Raw genomic sequence first — 23,204 nt, forward strand, 5'->3', positions numbered from 1 at the left:
GTTTATATAAACCATACTTATTGAAACCATGGATGTTAAAGGTGGTTTATAGCATCTCTCTAGACAGATTTTTTTTTTTAAGATTTTATTTATTTATTTGACAGACAGAGATCACAAGCAGGCAGAGAGAGAGGAGGAAGCAGGCTCCCCACTGAGCAGAGAGCCCGATGCGGGGCTCGATCCCAGAACCCTGAGATCATGACCTGAGCTGAAGGCAGCGGCTTAACCCACTGAGCCACCCAGGCGCCCCTCTCTAGACAGATTTTAAGCGAGGTCAAATTTTGGGAGGGGTTGTTTCTTTTTATGTACTTTAGATTCAGGTGTGTCTGAAAATAAAGATATTTGGTTGTTCCTGAAGACTCTTGAATCTCAGTTATTATATAGGTCTATTTTTTTAATAGATATATTTATTTTATTTTATTTTATTTTTTTTATTTTTTTTTTTTTAAAGATTTTTTATTTATTTATTTGTCAGAGAGAGAGAGGGAGAGAGAGCGAGCACAGGCAGACAGAATGGCAGGCAGAGGGAGAAGCAGGCTCCCTGACGAGCAAGGAGCCCGATGTGGGACTCGATCCCAGGACGCTGGGATCATGACCTGAGCCGAAGGCAGCTGCTTAACCAACTGAGCCACCCAGGCGTCCCTAGATATATTTATTTTAGAGAGAGAGCACAAGCACGTGAAAATGAGCAGTCAGGCATGGGGGATGAAGGTCAAAGGGAGAGGGAGAGAAGCAGACTCCCCGCAGAACGCAGAGCCCAATGTGAGGTTTGATTCCACAACCCCAAGATTATGACCTGAGCCAAAATCAAGAGTCAGACACTCCACCGACTGAGCCACCCATGCACCCCTCTCAATTTTAAATGAGTTTTTCTTAGAAGGATGGTGCTATAAACATACTGCTTCTTTTTTAAAAAATACATCTTACAGATTGGTCAGAACTAATATTTATAATACAAAAGAGTTTTTTCAAAAAGATTTTTTAAAAGATTTTATTTATTTGACAGAGACAAAGTTAGAGAGAGAACACAGCGTGGGTGGGGGGGAGAAGCAGGCTTCCCACTGAGCAGGGAGCCCGATGCGGGGCTCCATCCCAGGATCCCGGGATCATGACCTGAGCTTGAAGGCAGCCACTTAAGGACTGAGCCACCCAGACACCCCCATAGTATTAAAAATGTTTAATAATTCTTCAGCATTGGGGTGCCTGTGTGGCTCAGTTGATTGAGCGATTGACTCTTCTTGGTTTTGGTTCAGGACATAATCTCATGGTCATGGGATTGAGCTCCTCATTGGGCTCTTGGATGGGGCAGAGTCTGCTTCGGATTCTCTCTCTCTCCCCTTTTCCCTCTAGCGCATGCTCGCGCGCTCTCTCTCTCTCTCTCTCTCTCTCTCTCACACACACACACACACACAAATAAATATATTAAATCTTTTTTTTTTTTTTTTTAAGATTTTTATTTATTTGACAGACAGATCACAAGTAGGCAGAGAGGCAGGCAGAGAGAGAGAGAGGAGGAGGAGGCAGGCTCCCTGCTGAGCAGAGAGCCCGATGTGAGGCTTGATCCCAGGACCCTGGGATCATGACCTGAGCCGAAGGCAGAGGCTTTAACCACTGAGCCACCCAGGCGCCCAAATATATTAAATCTTTAAAAAAGATTCTTCAGCGTTGATTGCAAACATGAAGAAAAAGCAGAATTGTTTTCTCCCCTAATGATGAGAAAGCAGATTTTCTAGGAATGAAAGAAACTTCAGCAGAACTGATGTCCCTTTTTACATCATATTTTTGAGTATTTACTAAATCTAATGTTTGTGTCTCATAGAATGGAGATGTATGCATTTCAATTCTTCATCCGCCTGTAGATGACCCACAGAGTGGAGAACTGCCCTCTGAAAGGTGGAATCCTACTCAGAATGTCAGGTAAGGGGTTACATAAGGAATAATCTGGTTTTTCAGTGGTTCTTAAGATTGGATATTATCTTTATAACACATACGTGTTACTTAAAGCTCTAGCAGAAGACAAAACAACCATGTACAAAAAGACTCCTTAAAAATGCATCATTTTTAAGAGTCATACTTACAGAGCAGTAATTGCATTTATTACTCATTTGTTTGTGTGCATCTTAGTCTGAATTCTTCCTGTTACATTATCTTAAGTTCCATCCTGCATCTTTGGATCTCATGATGTCCATGTTTGAATTGGTTGTTTTCTTAATCCAGGATTCTTAATACATTTTGCAGAAAAATCTAAGTCTTTACAAACTCAATTGACTTTATATACTCACTGTGTTTAAAAGAGCTTCCATTTTCTGTTGTTACCTTGTTTTATATGTGTATGAATGTTTCTTAATGATTTTAAGGGCTTATGTATTTCTTTTGATTCCCTTTCATTATCCATCTTTTTTTTTTCAAATTTGTATTTAAATTCTTAATTAGTTAACATACAGTGCAATATTAAGATTGTTCATCTGTTAATTGATCTGTTGAACTATCTGTATAAATGGATGGTTATTTAACCATTTGTGTAGAGTAGTGGTCTATATGTTTAAGAGTGGGTTACCTAACTCTTAAAAATTTTTTGAAAAACTACACTGGCATGTTTTTGTAGCTTTTTTTTTTTTTTTAATTTTATTTTGAGTAATCTCTACACCTAACATGGGGCTTGAATTTACAGCTCCAAGATAAAGAATTGCATGCTTGCACTCTGAGAAACAAACTGAGCTTTTTGGGAGGGGAGGCTGGTGGGAGGTTGGGTGAGCCTTGTGGTAGGTATTATGAATGGCACGTGTTTCATGGAGCACTGGGTGTGGTGCATAAACAATGAATTCTGGAACACTGAAAAGAAAAAAAAAAAAAAAAAGTTGCATGCTCTACTGACCAAGCCAGCCAGGTGCTCCCACTGTTGCATGTTTTTAGGTGCAGATTTTGGTGTTCTGTTTTTTAGGTATAGTTTTTTAAAACATCTCAAATATAAGTGGTTTAAAAATACCTTTTTTCTGCTTGCATTTGAATTTACTGAGTTTTATCTTAATACTTGAAATTTTTATGTTTGATAGCCTTATATATTTTATTTATCCTATAGTATTTTTCTGAAAGAAAAATCTGTACTTTAATTGCTGTGATAAGACAAAACTGATTACTCTGTTGAATTAGTTTATTATATAGTTGATTAAAAACAGTACATCAATTATGCTTTCAATATTCTTTTACTTTTTACATTATTATTAATAATTATTAGAAGTACATTTTAAATCTGGTAGATAGACATTTGTTTTCAGTTAGATCATGTAGCCATGAATAATTACTACTGTGTTAGATTGAGTCAGAAATATAGCTGCAATTTCATGTGTATACATAATGTATGAATGTACATTATATATACTAATATACATACCCGAGAATATGTGCATCTATATACATATGTATATATGTATACATATATGTGAGGACTAACATATATAACATAAATATACATATTAGATGCAATGATTAAGAGACCATATTTACATATGATAATGGATTAACATTTTATATGGCAGTGAAACTAAATCCTCTTAATTCCTTCTGAATTATTTGCAAAAATCATAGCGATCTATTCTTTTTTAAACGTTTTATTGTGATATAATTCCCATACCCAACAGTCTCCCATTATGTGTACAATTCACTGTTCTTTAAGTAGAAAGCTGTACAAGTATCCCCACAATCAATTTTAGATCTTTTTAAAAAAAATTTTTTTTAAAGTAGGCTCTGTGCCCAGTGTGGAGCCCAATGCAGGGCTTGAACTCACGACCCTAGGATCAAAACCTGAGCTGAGATCAAGAGTCAGACACCAAGCTGACTCAGCCACTGAGGTGCCCCATGAACATTTTTATCACCTCTAAAGAAACTCATACCTCTTAGCATTTATACTCCCATTATCCCTCAACCTCCACCTCCACCCTTCTACCTGCAACCCTAGGAAAACACCAGTCTACTTTTTGTCTCTAGAATTTTACCTGTTTGGATATTTTGTAGGAGTAGAGTCATTCCAGATGTAGTATTTTGTGATTGGCTTCTTTAACTTAGAATTTTTTCAAGGTTCATCTTTGTTATAGCATTAATCAGTACTTCATACCTTTTTTTTTGGCTGAATAATAATTCCATTGAATGCTTATACCACCCTTGGTTTATCCATTCTTCATTCAGTGGACGTTTGGGTTGTTTCCATTTTTTGGCTATTATGAATCATGCTGCTATAAACATTATGTACAAGTTTTTGCATATATACGTTTTTTTATTCCCTTGGATATATACCTAGGAATAGAATTGCTGGTTCATATGATAACTCACTGTTTAACTTTTTGAGGAATTGCCAAACCGTTTTCCAACATGGCTGCACTAAATAGTACATGCCTACCAACAGTGTTTGAGAATTTGTTTCTGCATATCTTCGTTAACAATTGTTACTATCTGTGTTGTTATAACCATCCTAGTGGGGGGACATGGTATCTCATTATGGTTTTGTTATTGATGTTTTCTCTTTAAATGACTTCTAAATTTTAGAACCATTTTAGATTTTTTATTTTTTAAAATTTTATTTATTTATTTGATAGAGACAGAGATCACAAGTAGGCAGAGAGGCAGGCAGAGAGAGGAGGAAGCAGGCTCCCTGCTGAGCCGAGAGCCCGTTTCGGGGCTCGATCCCAGGACCCTGGGATCATGACCTGAGCCCAAGACAGACACTTAACCAACTGAGTCACCCAGGCATCCCGGGAGAGAGAGAATCTTAAGCAGTTCCCATGCCCAGTGTGGGGCCCAAAGCAGGGCTGGATCTCACAACCCTGAGATCATGACCTGAACTGAAACTAAGAATCAGATACTCAACTGACTGACCCACCCAGGTGCCCCTTTGTTAGTCATTTTTAATGATCTGAAAAGGTAGTAACTCAGAAACTCTACTTTTTTTTTTTTTTTTTTTCAAAATTACAAAGTGGGCAGGGAGGGAGGCAAAGAGAGAGGGAGGGAAGCAGGCTCCCTGCTGAGCAGAGAGCCCAATGCGGGGCTCAGTCCCAGGACCCTGGGATCATGACCTGAGCTGAAGGCAGAGGCTTTAACCCACTGAGCCACCCAGGTGCCCCAGGAACTCTACTTTTGTTAAAAATGAAAAGTTGGAAGCTTCTTGACTTACACAAGGATTTCTTTTCTTTCCTTTTTTTTTTTTTAAGATTTTATTTATATATTTGACAGATCACAAGTAGGCAGAGAGAGAGAGGCGGTGGGGTGGGGGTGGGGGTGGGAAGCAGGCTCCCTGCTGCGCAGAGAGCCCGATTGGGGGCTCATTCCCAGGACCCTGAGATCATGACCTGAGCCGAAGGCAGAGGCTTTAACCCACTGAGCCACCCAGGCTCCCCTACACAAGGAATTCTTACCAGTTTTTACCAAGTTCGTTTCTTCTCACTTTCTGGGAAGTGTATACCAAAGAATCTGCTCAAGCATATCAAATTACTGTTGATTATGTGTTGATGATGCTGATTACTCATTCCTTTAGGTATCTTGTTCAATACAGTATACTTAGAAAGAATTGAGAAAATAGATATATTTTGGATTTCAACACATCTAGTTCATATATTTTTTAAATCAGAAAAAAAGTGTCTCCCTTTTTAAATTCAAATAATGTGTTGATACACCTCATCTTGGCAATCATCTTGCTTTTGAATTCTAATTCTCAGATAGATTAGGCATAGAACTTTGCTATAAGTGTATTAATGTCTATGAAATACGGAATTACCGCATATTCCCTGTACTTTATGCTTTACTTTAATGGGATTCTCCTTCAGGGATAATGGATTTCTTAATAATAATCAGAGATGGAATTAGTAAGTTCCTTTTAATGAAAATGTAATTCCAGCAGCCCCAATCTATACGTATCTGAATTTGTTGTACTCCATCACATACTAAAATACTTTCTTTAAACATCATTTTACACTTTTTTTTTTAAGACTTTATTCATTTATTTGACAGAAATACAGTGAGACAGGGAACACAAGCAGGGGGAGTGGGAGAGAGAAAAACATGCCCCCCACCAAGCAGAGAGAGCCCAATGCAGGGCCGGATCCCAAGACCCCAGGATCATGATCTAAGCTGAAGGCAGATGCCCAACTTACTGAGACACCCAGGCGCCCCCATTCTACACTTTCAACAAAATTATTTCTGAGAAAGGGAAAACAGTTGGCTTTATATGTAAATTTCTTTTTCTTTTATACACCTTACGTTTCATTACCTCTGGGCACTGTACCCAAGAAATATTTGGGATGTGTAGAAGGTACGCATTCCTTTTGTAAAAAGCAATTGTGAAAAGGGAGGCTGGAAAGGGGAATTGCTCTGATAGTTTATATATACCCCCCACAGGCGCATGAATATATTAGAGACCACTTCTTTTACACGGGATATTTTATTTCTACTTTTTCATCCCTCATATCCCTTATACCACACAGTTATAGCTGATTATTTGTACCTTTAACCTGTACTTACCCTTGGGCGCCTGGGTGGCTCAGTGGGTTAAAGCCTCTGCCTTCGGCTCAGGTCATGATCTCAGGGTCCTGGGATCGAGCCCCACATCGGGCTCTCTGCTCAGCAGGGAGCCTGCTTCCTCCTCTCTCTCTGCCTGCCTCTCTGCCTACTTGTGATCTCTCTCTGTCAAATAAATAAATAAAATCTTAAAAAAAAAATAAAAAATAAAACCTGTACTTACCCTGTTACTTGATTTTTCAGCCTCAACTTGTATTGACAGAGCTAAGTGAAAGAAAAGAAATCAGCATACATATTCTATTTCCCATCCTGTCCTCCCCTTTTCTTCCTAACTTTTAAAAAAATATTTGTTTATATTGGCACCTGTGTGGCTTAGTCAGTTGAGTGTCCGACTCTTGATCTCAGCTTAAGTTACAATCTTAGGGTCATGAGATTGAGCCCCACATGGACCTCTACACTGGGGGTAGAGCCTACTTAAGAGTCTCTCTCCCTCTCCCTCTCTCCTTCCCTATCCCACTCAAACGCATGCACATTCTTGCCCACCCCCCAAAATATGTGTGTGTGTGCGCGCGCGTGTGTGTAAAATAAATAAAGATATATTTGTTTATTGGGGAGCTCGGGTGGCTCAGTTGGTTGAGCATCTGACTCTTGATTTCAGCTCAGGGTCATGAAATCACACTCCATGTGGGCACCGTGCTCAGGAGGGAGTCTGCTTGAGATTCTTTCCCTTTCCCCCTGGCCTCTTCCCCCTGCTTGTGCGCACACTTGCTCGATCTCTCTCTCTCAAATAAATAAATCTTTTAAAAAATATATTTGTTTATTGCCAGGGTTATAGTCTGTACTGTTTTGTAACATAATCCTAGTTTTTAAAATTTCTTATTCCTACTATGAAATGAATTCACTGTTTGCTGTCTGTTATTTTACTTCCCTTTGATTTGTTAATTGGCTGAATTTGTCCATTAGTAATTTCTCCAGGAAAATGTTCCTTGGAGCCATATTATATTCCCTGAATTCTTAAGATGTTCAAAATGTTATATGCTTGGGGTGCCTGGGTGGCTCAGTCATTACACATCTGCCTTTGGCTCAAGTCATGATCTCAAGGTCTTGGGATCAACCCTTGAGTTGGACTCCTTCTTCCTTCTCTCTCTCTTTCTCTCTTTCCCTCCCCCCGCCTTCTCAAATAAATGAAATCTTTTAAAAATTTTACAAAAAATGATAAAATACTTGTGTGTGTGGGTGTATATATATGTGTTTTTTGCCAAACTTCAAATGGCATTTTGGACATAAGATTTCAGGGCCATACTTTCTTTCCTTGAGGATATTACAGACATTATTCTGCTGTATTTATTGTTGGTGGGAAGAATTTGGCTACCACAGTTCTCAGCTCTTCCAAGAGACTGTCAGGTTTTCGAAAGAAACACATTATCAAAATATAATTAAACTGACAGTATATTTAAAGGCAGTAAGTATGGGGCACCTGGGTGGCTCAGTCATTAAGCGTCTGCCTTCGGCTCAGATCGTGATCCCAGGCTCCTGGGATCGGATCGAGCCCCGCATCCGGCTCCCTGCTCAGCAGGAAGCCTGCTTCTCCCTCTTCCACTCCCCCTGCTTCTTTTCCCTCTCTCTGTGTGTCTGTCAAATAAATAAAATCTTTTTTAAAAAAAGGCAGTAAGTATTTTGGAAGATATATTGAAAAATTGAACAAAAAATGCAGGGTTGTCCTTTTAGTTTGACTTGGTGCTTATTTTTCAGGGCTCGTAGTAATCCTAGTCAAAAGGAAGTGTTAGCTGCTAAGGTACTAATGATTCTTGTTTTTGGAGGTTGAATGATGAATCAAATGCTTACCATGGCTTGTCCCCCTTTGAGAAAACAAGCTTCCCCCTTCTTCATAATACAAAGCCCCAGACACTTTTTTTTTTTCATTGTATTTTCGTGCTGCCTCAGTGGATAATCTACTGCCATTACCCACAGGAATTCAAGATTTTTACCTTTACTTCTCCTGCATAAATATACCTATATTATCCTTGTCTCAGCTTAAAATCTTTTGGACACTTTTCTTTGAAGGTAGGCCTGTTTCTCATTTGATTTAGTCCTTTGGGGATAGGAAACTCCTTTTCATACTAAATTTGCCTATCTAAAATTACTAAATTTGCCTATCTAAAATTGGCACTTCAGGTACCAGCATCATTTTTTCTCTCTAGGCCCCCAGGTCACTTGAGCCCCAGTTTAGAAGCATTTCCTAGACTTCATCTCAGAGATTGTCTTCTCTGCTTTTATGCCGTTTTGTTTAGAGGCTTCACAGTGAGGACTAGTTAACTTTAGATTGCCCCTTTGATCTTCATACACAGATCTACTAACAACTATTTGGATTGGAATCTGTCTGTCTCTCTCTCTCTCACTTAATCTCCACACCCAAAATGAGGCTGAAGCCCACAATCCCAAGATCAAGGGTCTCACGCTTTACCAAATGAGCCTGCCAGCTACCCATGCACTGGAATCTTTACTTACCTTCTCAGACCTTTTTTTATCTTCTAGCTTCATGTTATCATAGATGTTCCTTCAATGTGCTGATCTTGGGGTTGGGGAGTGCATGAAGGGTTTGGTGTTCATGTATTTCTAGGGAGACATAGAGTGCTGTGTGTTCACTATTGGAACCTCACCTGCCTGGAATACCTTATGTTGCCCAGAACTCTGAAATGTCAGAAAAGCACTAACTCGTGAGTAGGTGTGGAATACTTCTTTTCTCTTTGTTTTTCTGTTACTTATTGTGAGGCAAGGGGTTCTTCAGCTGGCAGATTGTACATATTTCCCATAAGCTAGTTTATGGCAATGAAATACCAAGAGACAAGATACGAGGTGCTAGGCATTTTCCTTGATATTCTTTGCTGCAAAACTCTGTGGAGTCAGCAATTGTCCAGCTAAGGGTTCTGTGCTCCCCTCCAGCTTAGGGTGACAATAGCAGGACAGTAGCGGAGGTGCAACAGGCTGTTGCAGGGTCTTGACTGATACGTAGCACTGTTATCTGAAAGTGACCCCATATTCACATGTGTTTAAACTTCTTCATGACCACCTATACTAGTCTTTCATTCAGCACCTCAATGAACATATTTAGAAAACGTTTACATGGAAGACTTTTTGTAACCCAAATAAGAGTAAAGCATCCCAGTCACCTTGAAGAACCTAAGTCAGTTTATATCACAAAACCTAGTGAGTGGTGAGAGCAGACAAAGGAAAAAGTGGAGAAAAGACCCCTGCAATTGTAGGGAGCCAAAGCATCAGCCAACTAGTATCTCTCTTCGTAGAGAAAGCCAGCATACTTTCTGGAAGAAGAGAGCCACTGTCCTACTGTCCCCAGATGCACAGGATTAAGTTTAGGCAGGTGAGAGGTCCTTATGGAATTGGAAGTCTTAAGTAGGCATTAGCAAAGAGTGAAGTTGGGAGGGTAGAGATGCCTGATGTTCACAATACCATGCCTCTTCTTCCTGGTGTAAGAAAGAAAATTTTCCTTCATCCATGCTGTGTCCAGAACCTAGAGGGTGCTTTTCGTGTTTGTGGGTGTCAGACAGAGTTCACAACTGCTTTCTCTAAGGCACCATCCCAAGGCACCAGAACTATATGCCATACCTGTTCCAGGCTCTTATTTTGTCAGAGAGAGAGATTGAGAGAGGGTGGGGGAGGGAGTACAGGCAAGGCTGAGTGGCAGCAGAGGCAGAGGGAGAAGCAGGCTCCCCGCCGATCAAGGAGCCCGATGTGGGACTCGATCCCAGGATGCTGGGATCATGACCTGAGCCGAAGGCAGCTGCTTAACCAACTGAGCCACCCAGGCATCCCTGTTCCAGGCTCTTGAATAGGAAAGTCACCTTGGTGGAGGTTTGCTTTCCTTTGAAAAATGGTTACATGGTAGTGTCTTTGCCACTGCCATCATGGAGAAGCATCTGTCAGGAGTAAGATAGAATGTTTTCCTGACAAATCTTATCTACAACCTCCTAAAAGGGAAGGGAGCTAAGGACTGCCCCAAGCATTGGGTGACAAAGTAGGCAAGGTCAGGGGAAATGACAACAGTGCTATTGTTCTTAGGGCTCCTATAAACCCTATTTGGGGCCAGGATGATATTAATTGCTCCCTTGATATTTATATGTTGGGAGATACATAAAATTTCCCCTGCACTCGACTTGATGGTTTCATTCTGTGCATATGATACATATTCTGTGTATTTAAAAAATTTCCTTTTTAAAATGTTCTGATTTTCTGTTTCTGTGTATTTTAATCTGAGACCCTCATTCCTGCCATGTGTTTTCAGGGATCTGTCAGTCAGCAGCAGCTCCAGGATTGCACAGGATGAAGTATTAAATTTGTTAGATGCTTTAGAGGCATAAAGAAAAACTGTAACATATGACCCATTAAACAATCATTTTCAGGGTGCCTGTTAAATTTCTGACTTTGGCTCAGGTCGTGATCCTGGGGTCCTGGGATGGAGCCCTGCGTCAGGCTCCTTGCTCAGCAGGGAGTCTGCTTCTCCCTGTCCCTCTGCTCCCCCCATCCCATCCCCTTTTGTGCATATGCTCATTCAAATAAAAATTAAAAATCTTTTAAAAATTATCACATTTTCTCACAACAGATTTCTTTGCCACGATGTCCCCTTTAAATTCCTCTCCCATTTTGGAAATACTTAATAGGGACTGAATTTTAACTGGGTCATCTTCGGGTGTTACGGGTCCATCTTTTGAAATGGCATAAATGAGAGATTAAACGGACCTGGGTTAAGTGGAAGAGTCAGGCATTGAGCTTCACTTCTTCACAGTTGACAATTTTCATCAAGTAAGGGTATGCCTGTAAAACCTAAGAACCTCAGTCATTCTATTTCTCTTCCTGTGTATGTGTATGTTTTAAGAGTCAAAGTAAGTTTAGGGTTTTAAGAATGAACCCTTTCTATCTCACACTGCCTGGAGGTATTTGTGTAACATTGAAGAAAAATGCCAGCCTTTAATCCTGCAAAATTCCAAACTCTGCCTGCTTAGTTTCCAGGGGGACTCATAAGCCAGGTCTTATTTGTTGTGCTAGAGCCAGTTTTATGCCCGCCCTTGTAAAATTGTACTTGTAGTAACATAGTAGCTAACAAAGTAGCTAAAAAACTGGGGTTGAGGTGGGGTGGAGGGGCACCTGGCTGGTTCAGTTAGTAGAGCATGTGACTCTTGATCCTCACATCAGTTCAAGCCTCATGTTGGGTGTAGAGCATACTGTGACAAAGTGGGGGTGGGGGCGGGTAGGTGCAGACCCAACTTATTGACCATTGTATGTTGAAAAGGGACACATAACAGTATTACTCATTGTGTCATAGATGTCTAATTTTGATTACTTTTTTTTAAAGATTTTATTTATTTGATAGAGTAAGAGAGTACAAGCAGGGGGAGTAGCAGAGGGAGAGGGAGAAGCAGGCTTCCCACTGAGCAGGGAGCCCAATGCAGGGCTCCATCCCAGGATTCTGGGATTATGACCTGAGACAAAGGCAGAAGCTTAACTGACGGAGCCACCCAGGTGCCCTAATTCTGATTTCTTATCTCCCTTAAATACTACTTTAGTTTTGATGTTTTTAAAACATGTCTGAGCTCTGTGAACTTTACAACTTTCTAGTTTGCTTTTTGCCTTTTGCCTTGTGCCTGTGTGTGTGTGTGTGTGTGAGAGAGAGAGAGTGTGTGTGTGTGTGTGTGTGTGTGTGTGTGTGTGTGTGAATGTGATTAATTGGTCTTCATTTTCTTTTGGTGTCTTTACTATCTACAAACTTTTTTTTTAGAGATTTTACTTATTTGTTAGGGGGTACAGAGAGAGAGAGAGAGAGAGAGAGTACAGCAAGGGGAGTGGCAGGCAGAGGGAGAAGCAGGCTCCCCACAGAGCAAGGAGTCCACTGTGGGACTCGAATCCCAGAATCCTGGGGTAGTGACCCTAGCCAAAGGCAGCTGCTTAACCAACTGAGCCACCCACACAGCCCTACAAACTTATTTTTATGCAAAAGAGGATAGCCAAATCTAACAAAGATTGTGAGACAACCAAAAAGATCAGAAATATGAACTGGAAAAAAAAATTAAGACTATATAAAGTGGAGTGCTTTTGACTATCCTTTTGCCTGCACTTCTCTTCTCTGAAAATTTTTTTATTTTGGTCTAGATTCCCTATGTTGAAAACTCCTACCATAGTCCCTTGCCTGGCTTAAAGCAGGGGTGGAGGGAGCACATTTGCTTCTTGGAGTATCTCTAAATCCAGGAATGGTGGTGGTCCTGGGAATTGTATTGTGCAATAATTGAGAACATGTAAGAACCCTTTGTTCCTCATTTTTATCCCAAATTGTTACTGGATTAGGTCTGTTTTATTTTAAGGTATGTTAGACTCTTATACTGCTTAATTTGGACAGCGAGACCCGTCTGTTCCTCCAAACATGCAGTAGAGAGGGGCATAGTGTTATTCTTTGTAGGAAGTGAGAGTCTGGGGATGGGTTCTCAAAAGTCTGTTTTGCTAATCCAAGAAATTTATGACTAAATGCTACAAGATTGTCTAAATGGAGTAGTGCAACTCCATGTTACTGCTAAAAACCAAAGGTTCATGTGGAACTGTGGATTTATATAGACAGAATGAGAATAAGAAAGAATGTATGTAGTTGTTTTCTGAACCCTTTCCCATCTGTTCATGATCTGAAGGAAACCAATCCCTTCAGTAGACATGAGTGACTTCTTCATTGTGTTATATTGATAGTTTCGTTATTGGGTCTTTCTTTTCTTTCACCTATTGTTAACCCTTTCCACATTATGCTTTTTTCCTTCTGAAAAAAAAATACAGTAAATGAATAAAGATTTTCAAATACTTAAACTAGCAACAAAAGATGGCGACAAAAAAAAAAGTAACCATTGGAATAGTTGCAGGATTCAGTTCTGTGTTGTATAGTCTATTAGTATTGTCTTAGCAGTTCATTTTTTCTTTTCTGGTGCCTGGCTGACTTAGAAGAGTATGCGACTCTTGATCTTGGGGTCTTGCGTTTGAGCCCCACCCACGATGGGTGTAAAGATTATTTTTAAAAAATAAATTAACTTAAAAAATAGGGTTGGGGCGCCTGGGTGGCTCAGTGGGTTAAAGCCTCTGCCTTCAGCTCGGGTCATGATCCCAGGGTCCTGGGATCGAGCCCCGCATAGGGCTCTCTGCTCAGTGGGGAGCCTGCTTCCTCCTCTCTCTCTCTCTGCCTACTTGTGATCTCTGTCTGTCAAATTAAAAAAAAAAAAAAAATCTTAAAAAAATAGGGTTAATAATACTTATCTTGCAGTTGTCTACAGTATGCTACAGGATATAATGCCTGTGTTAAATTATTTTGGTACAAATGCTGGACGGTTTAAACTATGTATGACATTACTTCCAGACCTTTTCCAGTCATGATACATAGATAAAATTGCAATTACTGTATTTGTAGATGACAATGTAATAAACTGTGGAGATGCTTTGACTAGAAGTCGTTGCAGAGGCTCAGGTTATCCCAGGTCCCACCTACCCAACTGCTTATAGGAATCAATAAATAATTTACGTATAACTCATCCACAATATACTGGTTAGGAAAGTTTAAATATGGTCTTGTATCTGAATTACATCAGGAATCTTGATTAGAGAATAAAGTCTGAATTCTGCCTTGCATTGTATTGGCCTTGTTACTAGGCAGAGTCTTAACTACTTAGTGATATAGATGGCCACCTGCTCTAGACTTTCCTTATTCTCACAGTTGTCAGTTTAATCAAGAATAAAAAGTAAATGCCTTTCTGCTATTAGATTAGAACATCATAGTTCCTTGCAGGGTTCTGATTGGCCCATCTTGGGTTACATGCATACCCCCAAAACCATTCATGACTAGATGGATGGAATCCTTTGGCCAGTACTTGGTGGTGTATCTGCTGCTGTGGTTAGGTAGGTTGTGTGTATGAAGGTGTGGCAATGATAGCAGAAGAAGATTAACCCCACCAGAACCAACAGAATGGGTTCCCCATACCACACCCCCAAAAAAGATCCTGCTGTGCAGAGGAAGGGATGAAGTGAAAATGTACTGGGTCAACTATTTGCACAGTCCACTATAGTACCTGACATCATTTCTGAAAGTATAATGGATTTCAGTGTGGAAATACATGGTGTTAGAAGTGAGTTCTTCGTGAGCACTGGGTGTTATATGCAGCTAATGAATTATTGAACTCTACATCTGAAACTAATGATGTACTGTATGTTGGCTAATTGAATATAAATTAGGAAAAAAGTGATTTATTTTGATAGAAATGGATAATTCATGATTTTATTCAAGATTTTATTTATTTATTCAGCAGGGCGAGAGAGCACAAGCAGGGGGAGCAGCAGAGGGAGAGGGAAAATGTGGGGCTTGATCCCAGGATCCTGGGACCATGACCTGAGCCGAAGAAGGCAGATGCCCATCCGAGCCACCCATGCACCTTGATAATTCACCATTTTAAAAATTATATTTTCTAATATAGTATTTTAACAGTTCCAATACGGTAGCCACTAACTAACTACATATAGCTATATAGGTAAATTAATTAAAATTAAATGTAAAAATTCAGTTCTTCAGTTGTATAAGCTACCTTTCAGAGGGTTCAGTGGCCACATGGAGTGGCTGGTGGTTATCATATTGGATAATACATATTATACATTTACATAATCACAAAGTTTTATGCAGTGCTGATCTAGACCAATAAAGTTTTGTTGTTGTCCCCCCCCCACCCCTTTATATCACACTTTGTTCCATCCTGCTTATCTTTCTAACAGGTTCTATATGTTTTCTTCTGTGGCAGCCCTTTGGAATTTTCTACACACAGTTTTTTGCTTTTAGGGTGTTATGTCAGTCCATTTCCCATCATTGGCAATGAGGAGTTTCTTTTAATCTTTATTTTATAACGTAATTACTGAAGAAATCCAGGAGGATCTTGGTGGGGAGGGGCAAGGAGTTTTCTTAACCTAAAAGAAAGAGATGTGTGTGTCTATTATACATGGATTTTAACTAGATGGGAAGGTTGTCTGTGAAAGTGCCTTTGTCATAATCTTGTATAATCACATAACAAACTCTCTACCCTTTTTAGGAAAAGGTTTCATCAAATCAGACATCTAATTGCCTGGCTCCCTCCCTTTATTTTTTGCTTGGGCAGGAGCAAAAGGCTATTTTGCAACAACACAATCTATAACCTCGCACCAATGAGAAAAGGTAGAGAAATTTAATTTTTCTCCTTACATACATGCACAGAGCTTTTAGGGAAAAGAAGCTTGGTAATAATTTGAAATCTTTTTGGAACCTATTCTAGTTATTTTTCTAACAGAAAAATGTGTGATTAAGGTGTCTATTTTTTGTCTTATCTTTGGACCAAAATTGCCTGTTTGTATCTCCCACAATTCTTACAAACCTTGGGAGAGAAGGGATGGCATCTAACTTGCTCACTGTTGTACATCCAACATCACCATTGGTGCCTCTGGTACTCACTAAGTACTTAATAATATTTTTGAATAAAGATTTCCATTATTCAGAGATTAGTTCTTCCATGTCTGGGCTATTGCTTTTCTCCATTCTCCTGCTTAAGTGTCATTCCTCCCTCAGAAGTATGGAAAACAAATACATGTGCATGTAGTATCATTTTTCAGATCCTCTTAAGCAGCCATGATAAGAACCACGTGGATGTGTGGAGCATAACCATTTTTAACCTCTCCCCAAAAAGCTGATTTTTTTCCTGTGGCTTTTGCATTTTCCTATTGTACTTAATTTATAGTTTTCAAAATTTGTTACTTAAAAAGCTTTCAGGCTTCCACTTTCTGCAGATTTGAACATGTGGCCATTTGATACCATGCCCTGCAACATGACCTTTATGCTCGGCTCACAGATTTCCTTTGTCTCTTAGTTAGCAACTTTATTCTGCCTAACCAGCTGAGTATTAAAAATAAAATTTTGTATTCTATTTCTATTCCCCTAAGGTCTCAAATATTATGTTAAATTTAAAAACACAGTATTTATGGATCCTGTGAATATGAATATTCATAGCTGACCCTTTTTCCCCCCACCCCCATTTCTAGGACTATCCTGTTAAGTGTAATCTCATTGCTCAATGAGCCCAACACCTTCTCCCCAGCCAATGTGGATGCTTCAGTTATGTTCAGGAAATGGAGGGACAGTAAAGGAAAAGACAAAGAATATGCTGAAATCATTAGGTAAGGTGTTTTGTTTTACCTTCCGTTTGATTACTTCAAGTCTTTATACAGAACTAAACCGTATCCTAGAACCATGGCTTTAAATCGGACTTAAAGTATCTACTCCAGTCCTCTATTAGATTTATTGTTTGGGAAGAGATTTCTTCCTGAGCCTAATGAGTTTGTTTGGCTTTTGAGAGAGCACACAGTAAAAGATAATGCTGCAGCAGATCTTACTTCCTGGGAACCAAAACTTCCAGGTTCTGAACCAATAAAGTTTATAGATTCTGCCTCTCAAACATTTTAGGGATGCTGTTCAGGATTTTCAGTATGTCCTTTAAGTGTAGCAAACACCAAGAGTATTCTGGACATCTAGGTATTTTGTTTTCAAACATTTTAATAAAGCCGTATAGTTTATTGGCCCTTTTGACCATAGTAGCAAGTATCTTCTAGGTATCATCATTACCAGCAACACTAGTATATGGTATAACAGAGCCATGGAAGCTTCCTCTCAGTGGGAGACTTGGAATCTACCCCTAGCTCTGTCACCCCTTATAGTACCTTTTATCAGTTAATTTTTTGGGTCTTTGGTTTTTCCATCTGTATAAAAGGGGGGAAAAGTAGGAGGTATTGGGGCTGAACCATTCATCTCTTGATCATACCCTAAATAGGACTTAAAGGTTTTCTTAACAGTACCCAACAACTGATACTTGAATTGCAATAAATTCATTTCCTCTTATATCCTTAAAATAGAGCCCCAAGGACAGTTTTCTGCACATAGTTTTTAGTAAGCACTACAATTTATACAAATAGTCCCTCTTTATAACTCTAATCAGCACGATGCCATGTGATGTACAGAAAAAAAGGAAAAACGGCATAGAAATAAAGCTGAATAATATATATATATCAGTTTTCACTGTTTTATGCCCACCAGAATCACCTTTAGACCCCCTTCCATAACCATAGTCATTTAGTGAGATTACAAGGGTAAAAGCTGGGCAGCTGTATTTCGTTTTTACCATCCACATAGGTGACTGGTGTATACCAAAGATTGAAGATAATTAGTATAAATAGTAAGGACCTAGAGATTTAGAGGAGCTGGAGTAGGTTGAAGCTTCAAAGATGGGAGTGCTTCATAATATAGTCAGGATTATAGCCATTATAGCCGGAGCCTGATGTTCAAGGAAGGGTATGATTTAGTAAGTGAAGAATTAATATCCCTAAGGCATCTTTTCTTTCTGTTTCTTAATTTAAGGGTTTATCTCATTCTTTAATTCTTTCAACATTTATTATACACCAGCTGCATGTCAGGTACACTCTGTTAGGTCATGAAGGCAGTCTCTCTTTGAGGAGGTCACACTTACTAGCAAGAATTTGTGAACAAATGACCATGTAATGAGATGAGTGCAAATACATACTCTCTAAGCATAAACAAGATACAGTAAAAGGCATATATACTGTTGTGGAGTTCCTAGGAGAGGTAATCATAACCAAGATTTTTTCAAGTAGTAAGGGAAAGGAAAGAGCCCTTTCAGGGAAGAAACAGGTTTGGTAACAGGTAGCTAACAGCATGGTGTGATTAGAGAACTGTAAGCAGCTTTGCATTGCTTGAGTATAAATTCTCATTTCCACAGTAATGGGAAATTCAGAGAGCCATCAGATCTGTTTTCGTTGTGTGGTTTTTTTCTTTGAGAGGGATCAGATCTTAAAAGACATTTGAAGCCACGATAAGGCTTTCGTCCTTAATCTTATAAGTGATAGGGTATCACTTAAAGATTTTAGGAAGGGAAGGGGAAATTATATTTGAGTTTTGAAAGAACCCTAGTTGACCAGAAGAGGCTGATACAGGAAAGAGAAGCCAAGATGAAGACTAAACAGAGGCAGGGACAGTGAGAAAACAGATCTGAAAGTAGAGCTTTGGAGTGAGGTTTATGATTTTAAGAATACTCTTAGAAGAAAAATGGGAGAAGCTGGCCACAGAGGTTGAAAATGACAATTGCAGACTTGCTGAGTTAGGGTCCCTGTGGAACATCAGGGTGGAGACATCCCAAAGGCTTACTGAACGGTGTAGGGCTCAGAAGATATGGGTGGATCCTGATGGTTTGACAGCTGCTAGCATGAAGGGGCATGGTGGCAAAAGCTATGGGAATGACTAAGATGACCCAGGAAGAGACAGAGAGGGAAGAGCATCAAGCCAGGGTGTATCAGCAACACAAGCTGTCAGGTTTGGCAAAGTAAGGCAGACAGCAATTATCAGTGGGGAACCATCTAATTAGAGCCAGCAGAAGGAAGATCATGAAGTTGGTGGTTTGTTGTTTTATGGTCATTTTTTGTACTTGAAGGAAACTTCACCCTTCCATCCGTCCAGTCAGTAATTTTTGCACAGCTTAGTATGTGCCAGGCTGTATTCTAGGCATTAGGGAACTGGAAGAAAGAGTAGTTCTCCAGAGAAGTTCACAGTGAGGGGTGAGGGGGATGGGAAGGGGGAGAAAACTGACAGAAAAGCTAACAAATGGGGAAGGTCATAGGAGAAATGATTAGTGGTTAAAAGGAGTGACTAGGTGGCTGTTTTAACTTGGGTTGTCAGAACAGGCTGTTTCAAAGTTCAGCAGGCAGTCGTGTAGAATCAGAAGAGTTCTTAGCCACACAGAAAAATAAGTGTTGTTCTAGGTACTAAAGAAGAAAAAAAAGGACCACGATGTCCTGTATGTTTTGGGTGACAAGAATGAAGTGGGAGGCAGATGTGTCATGTGACATTGGAACCCTACTTGGCTATCTGCAATCTAAGTGTAAATGACAGGATTATTGAATTAAGAGTTGTTGGGACTGCGAGTTTGGTAAGACAAGGGAGGGGAAAAGAATCTCTGAGGTCACTTCTGGTTAACCAACATCTAAGACCCAATGCTTTTAAATACCCTTCAAAAGGTCATTATTAAGTGTTGTTTAAAATGCTACCCTGATGGGCTGAGAACCTTTGGTGTAGTATCTGTCAGATACTTTTAGGCAGGCACTGAAATTGAGAAACCTTGAGTCATAAGGAGTCTTTTTTTTTTTTTTTTTTTTTAAATACGGAATCCTGATTATTAACAAAGGCCAGTTGCAAATCCATCCTCCAAAACAGAGACTTACATAAACTTTCTCCCTTCAGGAAACAGGTTTCAGCCACTAAAGCCGAAGCAGAAAAGGATGGAGTGAAGGTCCCCACAACCCTGGCGGAATACTGCATCAAAACTAAAGTGCCTTCCAATGACAACAGCTCAGATTTGCTTTATGACGACTTGTACGACGACGACATTGATGATGAAGATGAGGAGGAGGAAGATGCCGACTGCTATGATGATGATGATTCTGGGAATGAGGAGTCGTGACGTGCTCCTTCAGTGCCCCGTACTGCCCTGCCGTCTCAGGCCAAAGGGAGGGGAGCAAGTGGGGACCTAGCAGTGGCCCCTCAGCAAAAACCTATCACTGGGGGTGGGAAAAACAAACACGGCTCCTGCTGACTTCCCCTTATGGATCTCAGTTTGCTCCTTTTTATGGACCTCTTAATGGAGAGAAAGTATCCTCCACAGAATGTCTGAATTCTTGCATTCTTTACCCTTCCATCACTGTATTGATTCTTTTTTTCTTCTTCTTTAAACCCAAACTCTCGCCTCACTTCGTCTCTACAGAGTGTTCACAGCAAAACACGTTTGGTCTGTTTTTAGATTCTTGAAGAATTAAATAGTCTTTCATCAAGACGTTTAATGTGTTTAAAGCTGGGAACCCATTGGAAGTTCACAAGTGCTGCATATGCTGAGTAGCAAAAGAAAATGGGAAAAAAAATATAAAACCCCCACAAAACTAACTTAAAAAAAAAAAAAAAAAAAAAAGCAAATTTGCCAAGGTTTAGCTGCTCATTTAGTGTGTGTGCATTCGATCAGCCCCATGGTGAATTTTGTTTCCTTTCCCTTCTTAAGGCTGGGATACAGTGGGCATCAGGGACTTTGTGCTAAGCCTGATGAGAATGTGTTTCTAAGGGCACAGAGCCCCTTCAGCCTCCAGGACATCATCTTAACACAGGGGGCCTCAGCTACCCTGAGGAGAGAGATCAGATTTTGTTTTTTGAAATCGATTGGGATCTAAAGCCTGAAAATAAATATTCATACTTTACATAGAACTGAGCACTTGATTGCTATTTATTTTAAAAGACAGAGTTGTTACCCTCCCCACCCCAAGGGAGTGGAGAGAGTGGAGATTGTGTGTGTGTGTGTGTGTGTGCGTGCGTGCGTGCGTGCGTGTGTGTGTGTGTGTGTGTGTGTGTGTGGAGTCTTAGTGATGGGAACAAGGAGTTTAAAATCACTATGCCAATTTTGGTTGATGCTGCTGGGGAAAAAAAGTCAAAACTACTGGTGACCACTGTTGGGTGAAAAAACATGTTTTATGTGAACATGGCCTTTCCCTCAAAAATATTTTGAAAATCCTCATGGTGAGAGTGCAAGTAGCCAGTTTTAATTACTCAGTATTACTCCTAGGTGCATGTGTTAAGATTGTGGTTTTCATTGAGCTGCTTATGCCAGTAGTGATAGCTGTGGGTAGGAGACATGAGTGACCAGTTCCCACTTTCCTCATTGGATGGGACCTGGCTTTTCTCTCCTTTCAATGTACGCTGGCTGTGGAGGGCAAGCAGAAGTTGTGCATGGAGCTTGCCCTGGGCTGCTTGGACTCTTTTGGCAGGGCCGAGGGAATTGGCTGCAGGCGGTATCTGGGCAGCAGCTCGATCTTCCAACTGCAGTGGCTGCAGCTTTGACTTCCCTGGTCTCAATCACGTGTTACTTCAGTCAATATTGAGATCCATCAGCCTTCACCAACCAGGGACTTCAGAACTTGGCGGTGATTCTTGAGAGTGGGCCAGTTCATAGGAGGGCAGTGTTCTTTCAGTGGGGAAAATCATTATAATGTAAAATTAGACTTCGGAAGGAAAGAAAATGAGCAGAGACTGGTTACAATCCTCCTCCAGATCCCTTTGTACTGGTGTCAACGTCTTTTCTTCAGATCATAGCTCAGAAAGAACCAAAGGGTTGATGAGGGACAGGGGGTAGGATGGATCCTAGAACAGAATAGGTGATGCTTACTTCCTTAGCTCCTCCTTCCTTTCTGATCTCAGGGTTTTCATTCGCTTCAAACTCCACATTTGCTGACTAATGCCCAGCAGACCTCTCTGGCCTCTAAAGTTTGATCTGGTATTAAGTGGAAACGTTACCATGCACAGGTTCATATGGGACAGTGTTGAGCCCGGTCCCAGAATATCTGTCCAATCCCCATGGGGCTAGGACTGCTTGCACCCCTGAATCTAGCGATTCCAGTCAGATTCCGAGAACAGAACAGCTCTTTGTGACAAAACACTGGCCGCAAATTCTCATAGGAGGATGTTGGAACTAGCTTTTTACAACCCATGCTTTTTAAGTAATGCTTCTGGATAACCTGCAAATCTTCTGGAGTCCAAAGTCTCTCCTAATGCTCTGATTACCCTCTAAACACCCCCATACACATTTACAGCCAGTAGCTTGGTCTTCTCTCTTGGAGCCCTAAGATTAAGGCATTTCTTTCTTCCCTTATCCTAAAAGCATTTCTCTGCCAGGGCAGGCCAGGCACCTTAGCCTTGTGGAAGGTGCTGGGCTGCTCAGCCCTGTCCCATTAGGCCCTGTTGGCCTCTGTTGCACATTGACTCAGGGAGCCAGAGAGCCAGGTGGAAGTCATACCTCTCAGCCCTTTGGGGTGTTACTAGTGAGGGCTGGCTTTGCCTCTGATAAGAGTACAATCAGTTCCAGAAAAGACTGGTATGTGTTGATTGGCTAGCAGGTGGACATTCTGGTAACTCAGACTGACCTGTAAAACCCAGATGCTGGTTCCAGAGCTCTGTCCTGAGAACACATCCTGTGACAAAAGAAAACTTGAGCATGTAATTTTTTTTTCCTTTTTGGGAGTAGAGGTCTCAGGGTCAGACCAGAACCTTGTAAGTACAGTTGTGCTGATTATTTGGTGTTAACATGAATGCAGAATCCTGCATTTTTAGATTCCTTTTGATGCTAGTGGAGGCCTCTCTGGATGCTCTTCAGGTCTGTGTGTTTTGAGGCTGGATGGAGAAAGTAATACCATGATTCCGTTGTTGCTTCTCAAAGTCTTCCCGCTCTTTTTCATACCATTCCAGAGTTCTTTTCTATTAGCCAGACTTTTTTGTAGTCCTCTCTTTCCTCTTCCCTTCAAATTACTTCTTTATTTGTTGGTTTCCTTATGTTTGGGACATACGCAGTAGGATACGGTAGGGAAAAGTGTAGTTCTCCACTGAAAGTTAACTCCCCACCCCTCCCATTCTGATAAAAATGGTTTACATTTACAAAAAGATTCAGATGCAATTTTCAACTATTCTGAAACCAGCAGGACACACCTGACTTTAATAGTTTTCTTAGCTGAAATTGTAGATTGTTTTTCTTCAGTTTAACTTATGAGAAAAGATTATC

General features: G+C 40.4%; 1 protein-coding gene across 1 annotated transcript in view; it reads left to right on the forward strand.

The window, feature by feature from the left end:
• The window catches only part of LOC111145990 (ubiquitin conjugating enzyme E2 R2), a 114,631-nt gene extending 94,189 nt beyond the window's left edge, over positions 1 to 20,442 (forward strand). Inside the window, exons 3-5 of the mRNA XM_022501345.1 lie at positions 1,820 to 1,917; positions 16,594 to 16,728; positions 19,856 to 20,442. Coding sequence (XP_022357053.1) covers positions 1,820 to 1,917; positions 16,594 to 16,728; positions 19,856 to 20,075 — 453 coding nt within the window. The 3' untranslated portion in view covers positions 20,076 to 20,442. The remainder of the gene's footprint in view (positions 1 to 1,819; positions 1,918 to 16,593; positions 16,729 to 19,855) is intronic.
• The last annotated feature ends 2,762 nt before the right edge of the window (positions 20,443 to 23,204 follow it).

The sequence above is a fragment of the Enhydra lutris genome, unplaced genomic scaffold, assembly GCF_002288905.1.
Source record: "Enhydra lutris kenyoni isolate GAN:26980312 unplaced genomic scaffold, ASM228890v2 scaffoldscaffold13, whole genome shotgun sequence".
NCBI classification, from domain to species: Eukaryota; Metazoa; Chordata; class Mammalia; order Carnivora; family Mustelidae; genus Enhydra; species Enhydra lutris.